At 51.2% G+C, this 22,691-nt stretch overlaps 1 protein-coding gene across 4 annotated transcripts in view; it reads left to right on the top strand.

Annotated features, from left to right (window-relative positions):
- Window positions 1-22,691, top strand: part of Cdh23 (cadherin related 23) — a 331,360-nt gene that overhangs the window by 186,892 nt on the left and 121,777 nt on the right. For all 4 annotated transcript variants that reach the window (XM_038342224.1, XM_038342222.1, XM_038342223.1 and 1 more), the window contains 3 exons: window positions 17,964-18,028; window positions 19,982-20,219; window positions 22,331-22,436. In XM_038342224.1, the coding sequence (XP_038198152.1) occupies window positions 17,964-18,028; window positions 19,982-20,219; window positions 22,331-22,436 (409 nt within the window). The remainder of the gene's footprint in view (window positions 1-17,963; window positions 18,029-19,981; window positions 20,220-22,330; window positions 22,437-22,691) is intronic.

Here is a 22,691-nt window from a genome sequence, read left to right as displayed (position 1 = left end):
ATCTCCCAGAAGACGGGGGGGGGGGTCAACTTTGGGAAGACAGCCCTGCTATGTTAGCCTAGAATCTGCCCCCTTCCCTCAGTGGGCCTTCCCACAGGCCCATCCTGATTCATCCTCCCCCTCCCCCACCTCCTGCCACCCCTTACCACTGGCATCTTAATTGACCTCCTTGTTCTCAAAGCCCTAGAGACCTGAGACTCCAGCTGTGCTTAAACAGAACAAAATCTCTTCCAATTTCCCCACCGTTTAAAAGAAAATTGAATTCTTTATCTGCAGACTGGGGAGGGGGAGAGGGAGAGAGAGGAGGAGGAAAGGAGAAAAATAGGAAATAGCAGGTCACCGGCCCCTGCTCCCAAGCTGGCCTGGAAGCCTTTGTTGACACAATGTCCCTCCATTTGGGGGATGCCTAAGGCCGTCTCTGGGAACCCCTCGGTGGGCTCAGGGTTCATGTCTAGTCTTCCTGTTAGAATATTTTTTGGTGGGGGGAGCTGAGCCGAGGAGGCTGAGCTGCTGACAGTGATTGACAGGTAGGAGTTCCTCTGGCTGTCAGGCCTCAGTGCTTCTGGCCTGTGTTTGTCTCCTTAATCTAAATATCCACCCTAAAACTAAAATAGGATGGAGTGCAAGGTAGGACAGGTGCTCTGGAGAGTTCTGGATGGAGTGGGGCTGTGTTTGCAGGAGAAGAGGAAGGGAGAAGGGAGTCCAGAGAAGTATCTAGCTCCTGGGCTGAGTTGTAGTATTAAGCCAGGACACCCCCCCAACACACACACACACACACACACACACACACACACACACACCTACCTCTGCCCTTGAAGTGCACCATCCTGGCTTGTGTAAGCTCTGATAGTTTTCAGAGAATCAGCAGCTTCTCAGCGCATTGATTTTTACCAAGTAAAAGCGACCTATAACTGTCAGGCTCGGCAGGGCTGCACAGCTTCTGTCACGGGTGTCCCCAGAACCCACCAGTCTCAGTTTGGGGAGATGCTGATGGCCATCGACCTCTGCCCCGATGTTAAAGCCAAGAGATACTCAGTAGCATCTCAGGCCCAGTGATTGGATCCCCGGAGTTCGGTGACTCTCGAGCACCTCATCTCTTCTGTAACTATTGTGCAGAAGACACAGGTCCAGGGAAGCAGGTAGCCCATCAGGGCAGCCAGCTCCAGAGAAGCCAAGCCAAGACTGTAGCTCTAGTTTAATGGCCCCAAGCCCTCCACCCCACTCCTCTCCTTCCTAACCAGGGCTGGTGTAGTTGTCCAAGTCTTGCAAAAGTAGGCTTACCCACGGATGACCGGGAGCAGTCCCTCGCCAGGGACCTTGGTGTCCTCTTCTGGAAAATGGAAGGACTAGGTCATATGCTCTCTAAGCCTCGCATGCCGACTTGTGATCACCTGCCCCCAGACAGTCCCCTCCCGCACCTAGAGCTTCGGCTCAAAAGTCACCCTTCCATAAGCTGACCACTGATTGCTCCTGCTCAGGCAATCGCGCTAAGGACACTGGAGCAAGGAAAATGGACCCCCCTGGGCAACGGGAGAGAGAATTGCTGTAAAAGTGGCCAGGGCTGGAGCAAGTTCATAAATACTGCAAACCAAAGGCCGGTGCCAAGGCAGCCTGGGCTAGGTGCTGCGGAAGGTTCCCAGCCTGGGCTGGGGTAACTAGAGTACTGGGCAAGGAGAGCCAACAGGGCCCCAGCTGAGTCTGTCTGTACAGCAGCTGGAGGGATGTCTGGGGTAGATGAAGTGCCGGAGAGGGGCGGACAGATGTGGGAAGTGGACCTGGTCTGTGGGCTCGGGGCGGCTGTGGGAGGGGTAGGAGACATGCATCCTGCCAACTCATCTCTAGGGTAGATCACAGTCTTTTAGGTGCTGGCTTACCTAATGTTTTTCAAACTTCATTGCTTTGTTTTATTTTATTCTTTATTATTTTATTTATCTATTTAATTATTTTTGAGATGAATCTCCCTATATAGCTCTGGTTGACCTGGAACTCACTATGTGGACCAAACAGACTTGAATTCACAATCTGTTCTCTGAGCTCTGCCTCCAATGGCTGGGCTTAAAAGCATGTGCCACATGATCTTGTTTACCCTCATGACCCTAGGATGTGACTACACGTTCTAATAGCATTTTCTATTTTATTGCTAATACCCATAGTTTTGGGGAAAATAATGTACTCAAGACCCACTAGAATCTAATGTCCACCCTTTTTCTTCTTTGGGTTCATTTGAATGAGGAAGAGTTTTGGGGGGGGCACAGTTTAAATCTAGGAGTGTCCAATTTTCAGCCAGTGAGTTACAGAAACATGCTTGTATTTATGCTGCATGAGATTGTGACATGATGTTTTATCTATGAAATTCGTGCCTAAAAAACACACAATCAAATTGCAGAGAGAAAAGTCATACACACACACACACACACACACACACAGACACACACACACACACACACACACAAAATCTCATCACATTTTAAAGAGCCACATTCATAGATATCCCAGACCATGTGCAACCTGTGGGCCACCAGCTGGGCACACCTACACTAGACTGACTTCATGAGCAGTCACTGGGGATTGACCCAAGTGCACCGCCCCTGCTCTGCCATCTGATGGCGGTGTTGGTGACAGATTTCCATCCAGTCTTCGGACACCAACTTTATCCTAAGCCTGCTACTTCGGGGCTGTGACTTGGAATGGCATTGACCTTGTACCAACAAAGACTAGTCTAGCCAGCAGCAGGAAGCCCCAACAATTGTTTATACCAGACTGAAGTGCGTTCATCTCTTATATAGACGGGGCAGAGCCTCCGGTGGCTCCCTCAAGTACTCTTCCATATCATGTGTGGTTTGTAACCCTCACCTTCATGATCCAAAATTCTTGCTAGAACCTCAGCTATCACATCTATATTTTAAATTATAGGAGGAAGTGAAGAAAGCACTTCCCCTCCTCCACATTGCACCTGTATAGGGGGTGGTGCCTGCGGAGACCAGAAGAGGGTGTCAGACCCTCTGGAGATGTATTTACTGACAGTTTTGTGCTGCCAGACATGAGCACTAAGACTGGTCCTCTGCTGAGCCGTCTCTTGAGCCCCCCTCCCCTTCTCTATTCAGAGTTCCTAGAAATAACTTTGAAAACTTCTGTTTTCATTTTATTGTCCCAAAGCGGGTCAGGTGGCAATATTTACCTGCACGGGGGGCCTGGAACATTGTCTTTCCTGTTAGTATTGTACCACCTTAAAGAGGGAGAGAGAGAGAAAAAGGCATGGTTTCTATTAATTTGATAAGCAGGTGGGGAGGGCTTGGATATCTAGTCTCTGTCAAATAACCTCAGTTTCCTTTCCTGGAGAGTGAGGGGGAAAAACACTTTCAACACCTTTTTTTTTTTTTTTGGTTTCTCTGTGTATCCCTGTATTCTTGAAACACATTGTGAACCAGGCTGGCCTCGAACTCAGAGATCCACCTACCTCTGCCTCCCAAGCACCGGGATTAAAGGTGTGTGCCACCACTGCCCAGTGATGCTTTTTTCTTATAGATCTGTTGTAAGGACGCAATGACGTAATGCAAGCCGAGAGCTCAGCACAGTGCCTGGAACAGAGGAGGAACTTGGCTTAAACATGAAGTCACCTGTGCCACGGGATGCATCTTTTGTGTGCATCAACCCGTCATATCCCCATTTGTGACAGCCTATAAGCCTCCTTGTTTTATAGATGGGGAAGCTAGTGCCAAATGGCCACCCCGCTGTGGCTGGCAGTCTGAGCTTATGTCTCTAGGGTATAGATAGCCTTCCCTTCAGTGAGCATCACAGAACTCTTGGAGGTGCCTGGACCCTCCCTGTGAACCTGGCAAAACCTAGGGCTAGGCTGGGGAAATGGCTCAATGATGCTTCCTCTGGGAGTATAAGGACCCCAGAACTGTGGGGGAGGGGTAAAAAAGCCAGGTGTAGTGGCCCATGGTTATAAACCTAGCCTGGGGTCAGCTAAGGGCTGTGGGGAAGCAGAGATTGACAGATCTGAACCACACTGGCCAGCCAGTCCAGCCTACTTCACAATCCCAGGCCAGTGAAAGACTGTCTCAATAAACAGGTTTTTGAGTCCCCCCTCCAAGAATGACAACTGAGGTTGACCTCTGGCCTCCGTATGCATACATGTACACATGAACATGTACACACACACACCCCTCTCATGGGACCATGAGATGACTGTCACCTTGTAGAACAGACCCAAAGTGGATCTCTGTTTCCCGGCTTTCCAGCAGAACTCAGAGTCGGTGCCTTTACCTGCCAGCCACCTTCCTTCCTACCATCAGAGAACCCAGACTAGACGGAAGTCCCCCGTGGGCTCCCACTGTGTGCCATAAGTCCTTAAAACCCAGAATTAGAAGATCGGGGCCTTCTACTGGTTGAATGATCAGGGACATTTTGCTCTTAGTCATCTTCTCTCAGTATCTGCAAAATGAGAATCCACTGAGCCCTCTGTCTCTGAGGCCAGGGTTAAAACAGTGTCCGTCTCCGAGCTTTTAGGCTCTTCTGGGAGCTGAATGGGAAAGGGCGATGGGAGTGGGGAAGCTCAAAGGTTCTGAGCCTAGGACAGGACTACTTCTTGATCCCTAACAGGCACAAGGAGACATCATTCCCCCCCGCCCGCCCCCCGTGTATCCTGGGTTAAAAGCCCAGGAGAGTTAAGGACTGGGGCTACAGACCCTGCTAAGCTCAGATATCTCAGGGGAGATACACAATCCCAGCCATGAACCTTGACCTTAATTTCTCGCATCATGTGGGATTGTGAAATTCATTAGGGCCTGGCAGGTGGAGTGATGGAGATGTCAGGCAGGCAATCGGGTGGGTATTTAATCCGTCAGATGTGAGGCTTGCCATTTAGCGAGCCAACGAGAGAATGTACAATCGATATGTTCATTAGCGACAACATGTGTTGGCCCAATCAGCACCCACCAATGACAGCAGGCACAGGGGCAAATCACCTTGGAGAGAGGGCAGTCCCCTCCCCCACCATCCAGGTACCCTTCTGCACCTTCCGACTAGTCTAAAAGCTGCCAGTCACCAGTAGGGCCCCCGTAGAGGTGGGGGCAGGGCTGTGGATGATTCGGGGAGGAGACCCTGGTGAGCAAGCTGTAGCGCTGGGGAGGCTACTCCAGGGGGTTGATTGGACTGTCTTTTCTCTTCTGTCCCATCTCCTGGGTACATGCAGTCCCTCTTAACTCAGCTTCAGATGTGTGTCTGTCCCCACACCTCTCCTCTACCACATAATCCCAGCTTGATAACAGCCGTGGAGAGGTCCAAGTCCTTCTGATTACAGATGCCTCGCCCTCCCCAGCCAGTCCCCCTCCGTGTCCCCAGGAAAGTGGCTTTCTGCGTTCCGTTTGCTTTCCTTGGTGATCAGATGCGATTGAAAAGAAAAAGAAAAAGAGAAAAGAAAAGAAGTCACTCAGTCACATCTTCTTCAAACCTAAGTACATAAAGGAAGGTCCTACAGGGGGACTGAAAGGGGTTTCTCGATTCTTCTTCCTCCTCCTCCTTTTTCTTCTTCTCCACGTGTATGTGAAAGCCAGACAGATCGGGGCTCAGCTTTTGCTCTTTCTGTTTGCTGGTTGTAGAACCCTGAGCCACGCTGTAGCTGGGGGACCTAAGAACGCAGCAAGCATGCTGCCATGTCCCCATCCAGCCTGAGGGCTCTGTCCTAGGTCAACCTCCCCCCAGAAGACACACTGGAAACAAACGTGGAGGGCAGGCGACTTGCTTGTCAGAAGACCCAGAGAAGTGGCACCCGGCACCCACAAGTGCCCCAGGAACAAGAGCACAACCATTCTGGGAAATTAGAGCATGGAAGCCACGCTCTATCCCAGCTCAGGGACCAGGAGTGCTGATTCATAGAAAGTGAGGGCGGCTTCTGAAGAGGTGACTTCCCCTGTCATTCTAGCATCTTCCTCTAAACAAAAGCCCACAGACAGAGAGGCAGAGAGGCAGAGAGGCAGACAGGTCCTAGGATAAAGTAGTACCAGGGGTCCAGAGATGAGCTCAGAGCCGTGGCTAGTGGCTCTGTGGCTTCTGATGCCATTGGACACTTAGGAGATGCCTTTTGGACACATGGGATGGGATGTGGTGCCTGAGGCACCTCCTCTGGGAAGGGGCTGTGAGTGCAGTTCTTGGACTCTGTACCCTTGACCCTGCCACTCAGCACAAGAGCTGATTCCCGGAAACTGTGGTACTGATGTCACCAGTGATGTGAAAGAGACGAGGGTGTCCTGTCCTGGGATTGGCCCTTTGCAGGGCTGTTGCCCTCTGCCTGGGGTCATGGAGGCTCACTGAGAAGTCCTAAGTCATATAGGGCATCGGGCCTTGTCTCGGGGAGTCTGTGTCTGATGCTGGGACCCTGGGAGGCTTGTCGGACCACTGGTTCCACCTGGGTGGCTCTGGAGCTCAACTCTGCCACCAAGATTGCAGTCTTACCTGTGGCCTTCAGCAGGCAGGTCTCAGGAACTAGCCAGCCTTCCTCCTTAGCTCCTGTCAAAGTATGTGGGTGTCAGGGTAAGCCTTCCACAGGCTTCCGGTGTGGAGTCTCTTCTAATCTCTAAAACCCAGGCAACCCTAACCTCCACCTCTATCTGCATTGGTTCTTCTTGCTTCTCCGAGTGCATCTCACAAGGACACTTGTCATTGGATTTAAAACCCACTATGACATCATCCTTATCTTAGTTACACCTGCCAAAGTCATTTTTCCAAGGTCACATGCCCTTGGGGTAAGGACATGGACATGTCTTGAGGGGCAGCCCGTTGGCATATTCCATCCTCCTCAATCGTGACTTACAGATAGCAAAATGGACAACTGGATAATATGTTGTACCGAGGACGCTGGGGCTGGCCACGGGATCTAGTAGACCTTCCAAAGCAGGCTTTTCATAGCTTTTCCACATGCCCCACCCCACCCCCACCATCCATCTCACCCCAACCCCATCTTGCACTGTCTATCCCAGGACCATGGCCTCTTTAGCTAGACTCACCTCAACCTACCTGAAAAGCCTTCCCCACCCTTCAGGGACCTCTCATTCCTGTAGGATCTCACCCCACCTCTCTTTGTCACGCTGTCCTTGGACTCCTAACCTCCAGCCACAGTGGGTCTGTTCTCCCCACCATGTTCTATACCCCCAGTGGTATCAGTTGCATGGTAAGAGTCTCTACTGCTTCTGGCTCTTTCCAGTGTCCTCGCTTGTCCTGTGTAGCTGGGGCTCAGGTGATCAGGCAGGTTCATGTTGAATTGTGACTGGGAAGGCTGAGCCACTTAGACCAGCAAGACCAGAGCAATAGACACCCCAGACAGGGCTAGAAAGAGCCCCTTCCTGACACAGTGAGAGAAACTGAGGCACGGGACAGGGAGTGACTCCTCTGAGTGAGACGGGACCTCTGATAGTTCAAGTTCAAATTCTGGCTCTGCCACTGCAGTCCACTGACTTTAACATGTCTCTTCAGGCCTCAGCCACTCACCTGAAACACAGATGTGATAATGGGGAGACAATGAGAAACAGGCTCACTTGAGTGTGCCTAACACAGAAACAGTCCACCATCTCTTGTCTAAAACTATAATCGCTGAGAGTGTTTTTAAAAGTAGACGGGTTGGGGATCCCTAGCACCCCCATAGAAAAAGCCACGTGACCCTAGTGCTGCTGCAGGGGAGGTAGGGAGGATTCTTGTGTCTCTCTAGGCTGCCAACCAGCCTCGCCAATCTGGCAAATCCTCGTGAGAAACCTTGTCTCAAGGGCAGGAAACACTCCTGAGTGACAACACTCAAGGTGGCCCTCCATCCTCCGCACATGTGCACACACATGCACATACTTGCACACACACGCACACGATACAGAAATATTGTGTCTCTGTTACTGTCCAGCCTGCTGCCTCTTGTAATGTACCCGACAAACCTATTTTTCTGTCTTAAAAAACACACACACACACACACACACACACGTGCAAAAACGATGAAATTCCTTATGCAAACCTTTGGTGTCTGCCCCATAGCAGAATCTCAGCAGCGCTGTGTGACTTCAGTGCCTTGCTTAATCTCTCTGAGCCTCACTTGCCTCATCTCTAAGGTGAGAACCATGTTAGCTGAGCCTGAGTGTCAACATATCTGCATTACTCAGAGCAGCGCTGAGACCCTTAAGAACTGATCAGGATGGAGCGCTGCTCTGGCAGGCAGCCACCAGCAGCAGAGATTTTCATCTGGGACCCCTTACCTTATAGGGGTGATGTCAAGTTGTTAAAGACAAGTGTCCCTTACCTTATAAGGGTGATGTCAAGTTGTTAAAGACAAGTGTTCCATACGTCACCAGGCCCACATACTTGGTTATTCCTCTGCCTTTGAGCTGCCGCCCCCACCCCACCCCCACCACGAACAAGAGTCCCTGGGACTCTTGTTCCCTGGCATACTGTGCTCCTGTCCCCCTGACAGCCTTTAACACGGCATAATTGCTTCCCCCACGGCTACTCCTTTAAGTTCAGAGCTGCTGGCCAGAGCAATTTGCTCCCCATCAATTTTTATTTCCGGATTTTAAAATAAAGGGAAATAAAGCAACGAGCACCGTTACCCAAAAACACCACCACATCTACAACAGACAAGTCAGCCCAATGCCTCGAGAGCATCCTGCTAGCCTTCCTTCTAGTCTGCAGGACCAACATCTTGATAATCCAGCAGGGTGGGCACCATGTCTCCTTCACCTTGACCCGGCTTCTGTTGTGCAGCCCGGGAACCCGGGAGGTTTGGCTGAGGATATTCACCAGGAGCACCTGTGCAGAGGATGCAGAAAATGTGCTGAGACCTGGGGTGGGGAGTGGTAGGGATGAAACTTGGCTGCCTAGTAGATGCAAAGTCCTCGGTTCAGTCCCCAGCACTGCATACGCCAGATGTGGCTGTGCATGCCTGTAAGCCCAACTCTCAAGGAGTTGAGGCCAGAGGATCAGAAGGTCAAGGTCACTCTTGGCTACGTAGCAAGTTTGAAGCCAGCCTGGCTTACGTAAGACAGGCTGTAAAATAAGACAGAACAAACAAACAAACATCAATGTCCACTTTACATGGAAAGTGGTCCCTGTGTGCCAGATACAGCAGAAAATACCCTCCATCAGTTGCCTTCATCAGTCCATGGCCCCGCAAGAGCAGCCCTACTGCTCTTGTCCCTAGTTCACAGATAAGGAAACTGAGGCTCAGAGTGGATGTTATGATGGGGGCGTCTCCTTCTCACCTCCTTTTTCTTATCTTCCTGTGATGCCTCCATGCTCCCTCTTCTCCCCTCTCCTCCTTCTGCTGGCTCACCCCTCCTTCTCAGCAGCACACCCTGTTCCAGACTTCCTACAGACTCAGCCCAGACCAAGCACAGAGACTTCCTTGAGTATGTCTCTTTCCTCTTCACCCACAGCCTGCCTGCCATTTTCCCTGTTCCACTGCTCCTGGACCACCCATCATCTGATCCCTCCAAATCCTAACACTCCCCAGAGCCACGATCAGTAGCTCTTCTCCACCCCCGGGAGGCACTCAGAGTAGCAACATCCTGCCATCCTTGACCCCTGCCCACCACATGGCCACTCTGGCCTCATCTTCAATCCCACTTCAGTTGAGTGGAGATAGAAATTTCCCAATGTACTCTACATTACTCTGGAAGCACTAAGAGCCTGGATGTCCCTGGCTATAACTTCCCACCTAGAATGGTTGTCTGCAGCCCTGGTGGGAGGGAGATGGGCACATTGAAAGCTCTATACTCTCAGGGCCCATTGGTGGAGCTTCCTCCCACCGATGCCAGCCTCTCTAGCCCCCACTCCCAATTTCTCGGCAGAGCCCCTCCACTTGCACTTGGTTGGAAGGGCTGCTGCAAGGGCCTGGTCGATGATGAATGTGAAAAGGATGACGGTGCAGCACCGGGGCTCGGTGGAGCTGTTTAAAAATGCATTCTGCCATGTAAATTTCTGCTCCATCAATCCTTATGACATGTCACACATTGCTATTGTTTCCTGAACAAATTGTGCCTGGTGCCCTTCTCTGCAGCTCTGAGCACGGGAGCAGAACTGCCCTCGACGCCTGCTAAGTTGCTGGGACCCAGTGCTGCCTGCAAGGTAGCCTGGCAGCTGGGCCTGCCGTGCTTCAGAGCGGAAGGCCCTGCACACACGTGCAGGGAGTCCGGATGTGCATGCGTGACCAGAGTGCAGGTACTGCGTGAGGAGCCACTGCGCATGTGCCTACAGGCCTGCTGGGAGAGATGTCCAGGTGGCTGGGAGAGGTGGGGAGAGGACCACAGGGGCTGGCAGGGAGCCCTTGAAGTTGAAGAGGAAGGTGTGGATGATCTGTGTGTTTCTGTGTTTGCAACCTGGGAACTCTGCCTGCCTGCACCAGACAGAAAAAGAAATTTCTGGAAGTATATACAAGGGAAAGTTAGGTTACTGGGAAGTGGGTCTATTCGAGATTCGGGATCGGGGAGGAGAGAGAAAGAGGAGCGTGTGTTCATATAAAGACTTAGGGAGATGCAGAAAGGGAAAGGGTATAGTGAAGGACAGTTTTTAGTCTCCCTAAAGGGATTGAGGGGTTGGCGTGGATACAGATGTCCCAACAGGAAACGAGTCAGATAGCCAAGTCCAGCATCCAGGAAGGGTGGGGCTGTGTCTGGAAGGAGGTCCAGAGAAAGCCCACCTAGGGCGATGTGAGCAGTGGGAGTCAGTGGGGTTTAAGGCTCAGAAATAGAAGATGAACACGAGCAAGGCCAAGTTAAGGGCCCACAGGGAGGTACAGGGGCAGCTGTGTAGGGCGGTGTGAGGAGAGAATGGCAGGACAGGTATCCTGGGCTAGGACATTTGCTACAGAGCAGCCTAGAGGAGGGGGGGTGGTGGAAAAGGTTCATTGCAAAGACTAGGTGGGTAAGAAGGCATTTTCAGGGAGCTCATGGGAAGACCTGGGAATCCCTCTAGGATGCTGGGCCTGACATGAGTGCTGGACCCACAGACACAGGCGGGGGCTGGATATGGAGAATTAGGTAGGTCAGAGGTTACCTGTTTTCACTAAGATGCCCCAACCCTCAAATGAGATGTCAGGAGTCAGGATAGAGACCACACCACACCACCCCTCCCTTCAAGTGGGCCTAAGACACCCATACAGACAAAGCTCAAACTTTGGCAGAGCTGGGAACCTTCTTTGGGAGGCAGTGGAAGGCCCTGCCTGAGGGGATGAATCTTGGAAGAGCCAAGCCTGTGCTAGCCTAGCTAGCTCCTCTTAGTCAAGGCTGAAGGGACACCAGAGCAGGAACAGAGCTGCTGAGATGGGAGGAAAACCCTGCCTGTAGGGGCCACCTGGCTCCTTTAGACCCGGAGCGCCCAGACCCCCACCCTCTATTTGCAGGACCAGGAAGGCACGTGGTTAGAAGCTCAGGCTACTGCTGTCTGGTTCATATCCCTGTACTATGGCTGTGTGACCTTGGATAAGTTAGTTGACCTCACAGAGCCCTGGGCCCCTCTTTTCTCTATAGAATGGAGGGTCCCACAGAGCTATTGGGAAGATGGGATAAAAGCATGAAAAATATTTGTAAAATTTGTGGCCTTTAGTGAAATGTTCATTAAAAAAAAAAAAAACCCACAAGGTGTACCACCCCTCCCATTGAAGTACTGAGTAGGGACCAGCATTTCTGACCAATCTGGGGACCATCCCCCGCCCCTCCACTCACCTTGTCTTAACCTTTGGAATTTTCTCCCCATGTGTATTTATTTTTTTCCTCTTTGTCCACAGCAGAAAATTACACTTGTGCTGGCATTGTCCATCACGAAAATAAGCACCGTGGGCACAATCATGCAGATCAAATGCCAAATGCGCTCTGCCGGGGAAGCTGTGCAGGACAAGGTTGGGGAGATGCCTCCGAAACCAGGCATCTAGGCACCCCAGCCACGACTCTGTCCCCCTAGGGGAGGCATGTGGGACAGGTGCTGACCATAGGGGCAAGTGCTAAACCCAGGGCAGGTGCTGACCACAGGGACAGGTGCTGGCCGCGAGGTGCTGACCATGGGGTCAGAAGCTGACCAAGGAGACGTGAACTGGCTATAGAGACAGGTGCTTAGCCCTGGAAGCAGGTACTGACCATGGAGACAAATAGTGACCTACCTTAATTCCTTCTAGTCTGTGGAAAGCCTGGTGGGAAGGCAAAGATGTTCTGAGTCTCCAGGTCTGGGTGCCCTGCTATGCACAGCCAGTAGCTGTCCTGTTTGTTTGTTTGTTTTTGTTTTGTTTTTAGCAGAAAAGGACAGTTATTTTTTAAAGATCATTTATTCGTGTGTGTGTGTGTGTGTGTGTATGTGTTATATTTGTACAGATACCTACAGATGTTAGAAGATGGCATTAGACTCCCTGGAACTGGGGTTACAGGCCATTGTGAGCTACCTGATGTGGGTGCTGGAAACCAAACTCAGGTCCTCTAGAAGAGCCTGCGTTGCTTACATAGAACTCAGAGTCTTTCACCATGAAGTGAAGTCATACATTTTGTCAAAGGGCTAGCATACTGGACTTCTGCTCTGTCAGTATACAAAACAGTGGGCAGTGAGTTGCCAGTGAAGCCATGCTGATTGCTCAGCAGCAAGCTCCATGAAGCGCTTGCTAGTGCTGTTAACTGCTGAGCCATCTCTCTAGTGCCTGTGGAGAGCAGTCATTTTGGCCATCGGATTTATGTCTTGCCCCTACGGCCCTTCACGAACCTTGACAGCTGGTATAATGTACTAGTATGTCTCTGTCCGTATGTGAGTGTCAACCCAGCATCCAGGGAGGACAAGATGGGATGGTGGCCTTGACCTAAGTGCCAGAAACAGGTACTGGAGACTTGTTGAGGTATTCACCTGGAGACCAGGGTTTCCTGGGGCAGCCAGGTCAATCTGAGACACCTGTGCGGCCAACTATACCACCTCTCCATCATCCCCGTAGTCACCTACCTAACCCAGAGGCCACAGGAGTCTCCTGCAGGATATCCATGTACTCGTTTCTAGACTGTGGCAGGAAAGAGGGTGCTTGTATCTGGAGAGGATTATATTCTCTATCTACAGGCCTTTGGCCATGTCCTGATGTGAGCCATGGCCTGTCTGTCACTTGCTCTGGCCATAAACTTCAGAGAACTGCTGTGGGCAAGTCTGGGGAAGAGGACAACTTACTGGGTGCTCTCAAGCAGTCGGAGCTGGGCAGGATGGAGGCAGGCAGGCAGCTGCCTGACTGTTCTCGGTGGCAGATGGGCAGTAGAGCGCTGGATGTCCAGCCCTGAGGGTAGCACTCAGGGGTCCTGTGTCCCTCAAGGCACCAGATGGATTTAAATGGGGGCATGAAGACAGGTAACTTCTGTTTAATCATTGGTAAAAGTTGCTTTTCTATAACAGAGACCAAAATGCCTGACAGGACAAGTTGAGGGAACAGAGGATCTATTTTGGCTCATGGCTTCAGAGAGTTCAGCCCATGGTCATTTGGTCTCATGCCCTTGGACAGAACATCCTGGTGACAGCAGTGTGTGCTGGATGTGGTCCTTCGGTATTTGAAGGATGCACACAAGAAAATGACAGGAAAGGGCCAGGAGCAATATACTCCAAGGACCCGCTCCCTGTGACCTACTTCCTCTCTCTAGGCTACCCTCCCAAAGTCTCTACAACCTCACAAAAGAGCATGCCCAGTTAGAGACCAAGCCTTCAATGCATCTGCATTTGGGGACATCTGATAGTGAAGCCAAATGGGGGATGGGTTACAGTTACCCACCTTGTAGGGATGTGGTCAAAATTAAAGGAGCTAATAGCGCTGGGAGGATGGTTCGGCCAGTCAAGTGCTAACTGCACAGGCATGAGGATCTGAGGTCAACTCCCAGCACCGCTATAAAAGGCCAAGTGTGGTGGCACCTGCTTGTAATCCCAGCCCCAGGAGGTAGGGACAGCATCCCTAGGCTCACTGGCCAGCCAGTCTCATCGGATCAGTAAGCCCCAGGTCCCAGTGAGAGACCCTGTCTCAAGCAAGGTGGATGGTTCCAGAGGAAAAATGCCTGAGATTGACTTCTGGTCTCTACATACACAAACATGTGTGTGCACATGTTCCAAGAACTCATATACACACATAGAAACAAACACATGAACACACATATACATACAGACACATATACACACAGACATGCCTGTGTACTTACTCCAGAAACATACACATATACACATAAACACATATGTACTTATAGGCACACATAGATATGCATGAACACATAATTCACACATATACTCATACATACACATTCACACAAATACATATATACATATTAATACACAGATATACACACAGACACATGCATGTACATATGTGTGCACATCCACACACATACATATCCCATAAACATGCATACATATATACACATACACAAACACACACATATACATATGCATACCTGTATATACATATACACCTGTACATATACAAATATACACACACAGACACACAGGTTCATTTATTATTCTACACTGTGCAGATGGGCACAGATGTACCTATAGACAGATACACAAGTACTTCTACAGGCCTCAAGTACATCTACAGGCTAGGCTTCAAGTACATCTGCCAGCCTGTCCTCACGCTGCATCGGGGTGCCCAGGCTAAAAAGGGCTGCAGGTTAAAGCATTAATCAAGGCTGGGTTCAGGGAGAGCAGGAGCCAGTAAGACAAGCCAGAGAAGAGCCCTAAGCCTGACCTATATATATATAGGCAACACAGCCTATGCCATCCTTGGAATTGTCTGTGGCCCAGCCTGAACTGGAGGTGGCTGCATAAACTACATAAACTAGACAGGCTGGAAACCCCTCCCCTCCCCATCTCGTAAGGCACAGAGTTCTTGACCTCACCTTGGCTTCGTACAGTCGAGAAATAAATGCTGGCTGATACCTTGATCCTGGCCTACATATTTCACACAATCATTAGATGGTGACACCAAAGGGCTCACAAAGGTTCCCTTGTCAGCCTTGGTGGCCTGAGCAGACTGTGAGAGGACCCCAGGGACCAACCAAGCTCTTTGGAATCTATGCTGAGTCCAGCCCACACAGGGAAGGGAGGGGATGCCTTAGGGCAAGAGGCCAGCGCCTACATTAAGATGATCTCAGCTGATCCCCGGGGTCTCACCACTAGACTCCCCTGGGCCTCAACTGCTCTAGACCCAAACTCCAGAGAGAAGATGCTGGACTAGGGGAGCTCAGCAGTTCCTCCTGTCTCAACAGTTTATGTGCAAGTCTTTAGGGGCCCCCAAAGAGTGAAGGGCAAGTACCCAGACCTACATGGATCTTCTTTCAAGGCAGGGATGTGTTGTGTGGCTGCTGGGTCGCTTTGCCCTTCTCCTATGTGGGTGACTCCCCTCCCTTTGAGTGCCTTTTAAATCATTTGCATTAGTCGGGGGAACATGTAGAAGGAGCTGCGGGCAGACCTGCTTTTCATCCCACCCGGCTCCCGCACAGCTAGCTTAGCCCCGGAAAAAACAACACATGAACTGTATTCATTTAAACACTGCCTGGCCCATTAGTTTCAGCCTCTTATTGGTTAGCTCTCACATCTTGATTAACCCATTTCTAATAATCTGTGTAGCACCACAAAGTGGTGGCTTACCAGGAAAGATTCAGCATGTCTGACCTGGTGGCTGGCTTCCGTGGCAACTGTCTCAGAGAGGAGAGGCACGGCGTCTGACTAACTTCTTCCCTTCTTCCCAGCATTCTGTTCTGTCTACTCCACCTATCTAAATCCTGCCTTATCAAAAAGCCAAGGCAGTTTCTTTATTAACCAATGAGAGTCCTCCATCAGGAACAGGACCAATAGAATGAATATGTACTGAAGGGCAATTTATTAGATTGGATTACGTGACAAGGTCTGGGTAGTTCAACCGTGGCTGTTGTACATGGTGAAGCCGAGAACCCAGTGGCTGCTCATTCTACAAGGCTGGGTGCCTCAGCAGTCCCTAGCCCTAAAGGTCTAGAGGATCCCTGGAGAGCTGCTGGTTTTCAGTCTACTTGGAAGCCTGAAGAGACTGGGTTCTGCTATCAGTGAAGGAACCGCCACCACCAACAGCAACAATAGCAGCAACGTTGAAGTAGAGGAACTTCCCCTCAAGAGTGAAGGCAAACAGGCCAAGTTGAAGCTTCCTCTTCCAGCTCCTTTTGTGTGGCGTACCTCCCACATCTAGCACGTGTCTTCCCACTTCAAATAACCCGCTCAGGAAAATCCCTCACCTGTGTGCCCAGCAGCTTGTCTTTTATTTGCTCCCAGATCCAGTCATGCTGACAAGCATGACTGACCATCGTTCCTTTCTCCTTCCCTCTCTCTTCATGTTTCCCGCCCCACATTCCTTTTCTTGCTAGATGGCGCCCATTCCTTTCTTGGCACCAGGGAACACATGCCTTTTCTGTGTGCCAGGCACTGTGCCAGCCAGAGCCCAGCGGATGGAGGCCCCACTCTGCAGTATCACCAACCCTCTCCTCAAACAGAGGAGGATGCTGTTTGGTTCTGTAGGGGCCATCTTGTGTCTCTACCCACTCCTGCCCCCACCAAAGGACTCCATGATGTGGTATCAGTTTTTCCTCGGACACAGAAACAGTGCTGGCATCTGGTGATACCTGGATGCTGCGTTGCCCCTGGAACTTAGAAATGAAGGGCATGAAGTTTTCCCGATCCTCCTTTCTCCACCTCTGGAAGGGAGAACAAAGGTATCACCAGGAGCGCTGTGGTCGCCTCTGCCCTGGAACACCCAGGCTCCTTTCCTTCTGGAACAGTGCTCCTCTGGGGTTAGAGGACTTTGCTCAGCAGCCAAGGGCATGGGATACAAAGTGAGCTTTGTTTCAAGCTGTGATACTTGGGTAAACGATGGACTTCTGTGGTGCCTCAGCTTCCCCATCTGTCATTTGGGTTTGGTATAAGAATGGCATCTCTGTGTGGGGGCGGCACTAAGTCTCTAGTCGTTGCAGTTGTTATGAGGAGTGGCTCAGGCAGGGGAGGCCCTGGGGAGTCAGTGTCTGCTTCTGTATTAACTCAGCACAGCATATACACTGAGGAGCTTAACCCGGCTCTGAACCTGGCTGGGATCATGGTGGAGGATGCGGGGGTGGGGAAGAGCAGCTGTCTGTATAGACTCTAGGACCATCGCTGTGGAAACTGGGCGCAGGAGGCAGTGCCCTGAAAACAGGCAGCCCAGAGCCCTCAGAAATGGCATCTTTATGAATAGCCACATTTTCTGGTTAACTAAGGTCTTAATTCTCTGGGTATAAACATATTTTTCATTTCATTCATTTGGGATAGAAATATATTATTCATCTATCTGCCTTCCGGAACTGGATATACCAAGCACACATTAGCTTCTCATGAAAATTCAGGTTTATTATAAAGAACGTAGAATTTAATAGATTTCATAGAATCTGGGAGCTTTTAAAAAAGAACCTCAGAAAATATTGAGCGGAGGGGCATTAAAACGTATTTTTAGCTACAGTCTCTATTCACATACCATCTTGGAGAGAAGCCTGAGAATAAAGCCAGTGTAAGTGAGCCCCAAGGTCAGCCCAGCCAACTGGTACCTGGGGGCAAGCCACAGCTAGCCATCTCCAAAGCATTAGCCTAGGAAGGGGCCAGAGTTCAGGTCGAGGACAGTGCCTACCCATGGGGAGGACTTACTGAATCTGCAAGGCAGAAGAGAGGAGGAGGGGAGAGGGAAGGAGAAGCTGGACGGCATCTTCAGATTGCAGCCATGTCCAGGGTGAAACAGAAGCCAATGACCCCAGCCACCAAAGCCTTCTAGAAGGACTGTGCTCCCCCATGTGACTTGACAAGTCGCCTGTGGCCAGTGACCACATTGCTGAACAGCACAGGATCTGGGCAATTTGCCTGGGCCACAGGAGGCACAGCGAAGGGACATGGGTGGCCTGAGCCCTTCCCTGGCCTGCCACTCACCGTCTCCCCTTTTACCACTCCAGGCAACTGACAATGATGTGGGCACCTTTGGGGAAGTCAACTACTTCTTCAGTGATGACCCTGACAGGTGAGTTCCTGCCCCAGCCTCTTGGCAGCAGCTTCTGACGACCCATAGAGTCCAGCAAACTGCCCTGTGCACAGGGGAGCTCCGAGAATCTGGACCCTAGAACAGTAGTTCTCAACCTTCCTAACGCTGCGACCTTTCAATACAGTTCCTCATGGTGACCCCCAACCAAAAAATTAATTTTACTTCTACTTCATAAGTTTGATATTGTTATAAACCGTAGTATAAATATCTGATATCCAATCCCCAAAGGGGTTGCAGCCCACTGGTTCAGAACCACTGCTCTCAAGCGAGATTGTTTATCTGGCTCTAGCTGGAACCAGTTGGCTAAGCCCCTAAGCTCTCTGGTACAGGGTTTCTCTGAACATAGCTTTGGGAGTAGAGAAGCAGGCATCTATGAGGCCCAGAAGTTTGAACACTGCTCCTCCTGCCACCAGAGGCCAGAGAGGACATTTGAGGCCCCACTGTGCACCAGATTCTCTGTCAAACACTCACCGTGCATTGGCCTGGGTCCTGGATTGTCCCTTGTCACTGATAGGGAGTTCAGTCCTCAGCACTCTCCTTGCTTCCATGGGACAGGAATCGCAGCTCCAGGAGGCTGGGTGACTTAGAAAAATTCACACAGCTGGTAGGCATCAGGGCTAGGCCTCTATACATGGCCTCTGCCACCAGGACACATGGCCGCTACCAGGAGGGTGACTCTTGGCATACAGCAGCTCCAAGATGGACCGCTTGTCTCTGTGCTTCCCTGCACATGGCGGTAATACATCTAGACCTGGTCTGCCTCTTGCCATCAGTTTATCAGAGGCCGGGAAGGCCTGCCAATCGAACATGTTCAAAGGCCTAGTTGAAGCCACAGGGCAGGTCCGCTGCTGAGAATAAGCATCCTAAGACTTGGGTGACACCTCGGTCAGGAAGGTACTTACCATGCAAGTATGGGGATCTGAGTTCGATCCCCCTGGAACCCATGTGAAAAAGCCAGGTATGGTTGTACATGCTTGTAAAACCAGAGGAGGGAGAGACAGGAGGATGCCCTGTGGGGCTCACAGACCAGACAGCCTGAGTTCTGGGTCAGTGAGAGACCCTGTCAGAAAAAAAAAAAAAAGTGGAGCCCTTCCATACACATGTGTAAACAAGTACACTTGCACACACACTATTATACATACACACACACACACACACACACACACACAGAGAGAGAGAGAGAGAGAGAGAGAGAGAGAGAGAGAGAGAGAGAGAGAGAGAGAGAGAGAGAGAGAGAGAGAGAGAGAGAGAGAGAATAGTCACATATATTTAGAATCCCAAGCAAGTGAGGCAGTCTCGCTGTGAACTAGCATTAACAGCCCAGACAGTCTATGGATGATCAAGGAGAAACTGGGACCCTATTAGGTGTCACTGGTATTGCTGGACACTCTGCGACAGAGGCCCCAACACTAGGTAGACGTACTGCAATGGCTGGATGCACAGGGCAGTATCTCAGGAGCCCAGTGGTCCTGGGGCCTGGTCATCCTGACTCTCTCCTCTCTTCCCATCTCTGGACCCAGGGTTTCCCCAAGCAGCCTTCCAGGCTTAAATGCTGGCAGCTGCTGGACAGGCAGAGCACACACGTGGTCCTGGCAGCTCTTGTGGAACTCTAAAGGGCACCCTTAAAGGCGATAGCTGGAGGGTTGGTCTCACTGACCCTCATGATCCCCAGAACACTCCTACCAGCCTCTTCCCAAAGGCTTGATCCCTCCAGCAAATGACAGTATCAGCTCCAAAAGAGGACCCAGCACCCTTCTCCAACTAACAGACGGCAGAATTTGTATCCCCAGTTCTCTGTTATCTAAACACGCCCAATGGACAAAGCTCCCCCTCACAGAGAGGGGCCTGTCACCTAGTCCTTGGCCCCCACTGGAGCTCATCCACAACTTGCTTTAATTCTGGCATCCTCTCCTTCCTCCCTCTCTGACACAGGTTCTCGCTGGACAAGGACATGGGGCTCATCGTGCTCATAGCTCGGCTGGACTATGAACTTATCCAGCGCTTCACCTTGACTGTCATCGCCCGGGATGGAGGTGGTGAGGAGACCACAGGCCGGGTCCGGATCAATGTGTTGGATGTCAATGACAATGTGCCCACCTTCCAGAAGGATGCCTATGTGGGTGCTCTGAGGGAGAATGAGCCATCTGTCACGCAGCTGGTGCGGCTCAGGGTAAGGCCCAGGAGCCCTGCGGTTGCTATCTCCTTCTGAGTTCTTGCAGGTGGTACCAGACTCCCATCAACGTGCCTGGAGCTCCTCTGAGCATCATCTCCTGCCCCTAGAGACCCAGAAGGGATACATTCAGCATGTTTGCCTCAACCCAGATGTCAGGCCATTTAGCCTAAAGACATCCCCCATGCCCCTTTCAAGGCCATAGGGTGGGGTGTCAGTCCCGTTGCAAGACCACCATTAGTGTGGTAGGATGGCTCAGTAGGAAAGGGCCTGCCATCAAATGTGAGGACCTGAGTTCAGTCCTGAACTTCCCTGTCAAAACTGAATCACACCTGTGATCCCGGTGCGGAGGAGGGGAGACAGGAGGATCCATGTTAGCTGATTGGCAAGGTCCAATTTCAGAGAGAGACCCTCACTGGGAGGTGGTGGCGCATGCCTTTAATTCCAGCATTCAGGAGGCAGAGGCAGGTGGATCTCTGTGAGTCTGAGGTCAGCCTGGTCTACAGAGTGAGTCCCAGGACAGTCAGGATAGTTACACAGAAAAACCCTGTCTGAAAAAAACAAGAGGGTGGGTGGAGAAAGAGAGACCCTCTCCCAAAAGATAAGGCAAAAAATCAGTGAAGAAGACACATTATGTCAACTTCTGGCTTCTACCCAGGTACACATGTATCTGCACACATGTGCACACACATACTTGAGAATGTACACACACACATAAAGTAGCCACAGAAACCACAAAAGGAGAAGAAAGGGAGAAATGGGCAGGGAAGGCACAGCCTGTGGGGAGAGAGCAGGGCCCACCTAAAATGAGGCTCTGTTCTGCCTAAGTCCCTTGCAGCAAGTCCCTAACGCACAGCAGTGATCTCTAACCAGAGACTTCACATCCCCTCACCGTTTCCCCATCCTCAGATCCAAAGTGACAGGACCCAGGCCCTCCCCTTGGAGCTTGTTTTTGAAACAAACGGCGATGAAGGCAGGGGTGAAGAGTGGGCATGGGTACACAAAAGATGTGAGCCACCTAGCCTGCCACGATTTCCCCAAAGACCCCCGCCCTTCCCTTTGACTCGGCCCCAGGTATAGCCAGCACGCTGGAAAGCCCTGAAGGGTCTCTAGAGTCAGAGACACTCTAGAAAGAGGTCCCCACAGTCAAAGGAATAAGAGTCCCTGGTCCCTTTCTGAGTATTTGCTTCCCTTCTTACTTACAAGCAACAAGCATTTAATAGGAACCGACTGTGCACCAAGCCAGGCATGCTGCTGCACTCAAGAGCCAGAGGGCCCTGCACACATAAGGCCGACGGACTAATTGCAAGCAGTAATTATAAGAACTTACAATGGGCATGAGGGCACTAGCAGGATACCCAAAGACCCCAGTCTTGATCTGTTTTCTGTTGCTGAAGCACAGTAGTGGAGGCTGCATACTTTATAAAGGAAGCGAAGTGCTGTGTGTGCCCATCAATTGGACCTCTGCTTAGGGCCCCTTGGCTCCCTCACAGTGTTGTGGACAGCATCGTGAGTGGATCAGGCGAGGAAGCTCACACAGCTGAATAGGAAACAGGACAGATTCAAGGTCAGGCATTCCTTTCCTATAGTAACTTGATCTTGATCAGGGTCCCTCAAAACTACATTAATCCATGCTGGTGGCAGAACCTCCAATCCCATAACCACCTCCCACAAGGCCCCACCCCTCAAAAGTTCCACTACCTCTTAATGCTGCCCACCCTGAGGACCAAGCCATTAACACATGAACTTTTGGGGACAAACTGAATAGCAGTCGTAGCAGTCTTAACTCTGGGGGGCCATCTGTGATGTGAGGTGTTGGGGCTGGAACAGAGAATATGGGACATTGATATGCCAGGCATCCCCTGGGAGAGCCAGCTCCATTTTCCAGCCCACCTTTGTGCCCACAAGTGGAGGGAACAGAGTTTTGCCAGGAGCCAGAGAGTGGGTTCCTTTTGAGGAATAAGAAGGTCCCTGAGGTCCTGGGCCAGCAGGTGACTTGAACTATACCATCCAAAGAAGAGCCAAGAGGAGCCGGGTTGCCTCTCCACCACACTGTCCTGGCCCCACATCTTTGGTGAGCTCACCGGGCTGTGTTGCCCCGTTCCTTCCAGGCAACAGATGAAGACTCCCCTCCCAACAACCAGATTACCTACAGCATCGTCAACGCGTCTGCCTTCGGCAGCTACTTCGACATCAGCGTCTATGAAGGCTATGGAGGTGCGAGGGGGGACAGGGTAAAGGGCCCAGCTGGGAAGAGGGATGGTGGGCCCCTTGCAGTCATGGCCCCTTCAAGGGTGGGGACACCCTACAACCCCCATACACCCTGCACTTTTCTGGAAGCTGCTGGGCCCCTGTGGCTGGAGTAGGATGTGGCCAGAAGTCATATCTCCCCAAAGCCAAGAGCTAGCGCACACCAGGCAGACCATTCTCTGCACCTTAGTTAGGCCCATGGCCAACCGTGCAGGTACAGCG

The sequence above is a fragment of the Arvicola amphibius genome, chromosome 9 (assembly GCF_903992535.2).
Source record: "Arvicola amphibius chromosome 9, mArvAmp1.2, whole genome shotgun sequence".
NCBI lineage: Eukaryota > Metazoa > Chordata > Mammalia > Rodentia > Cricetidae > Arvicola > Arvicola amphibius.
The sequence above is the reverse complement of the archived record's forward strand: the minus strand, read 5'-3'. Positions and strand labels throughout refer to the sequence as shown.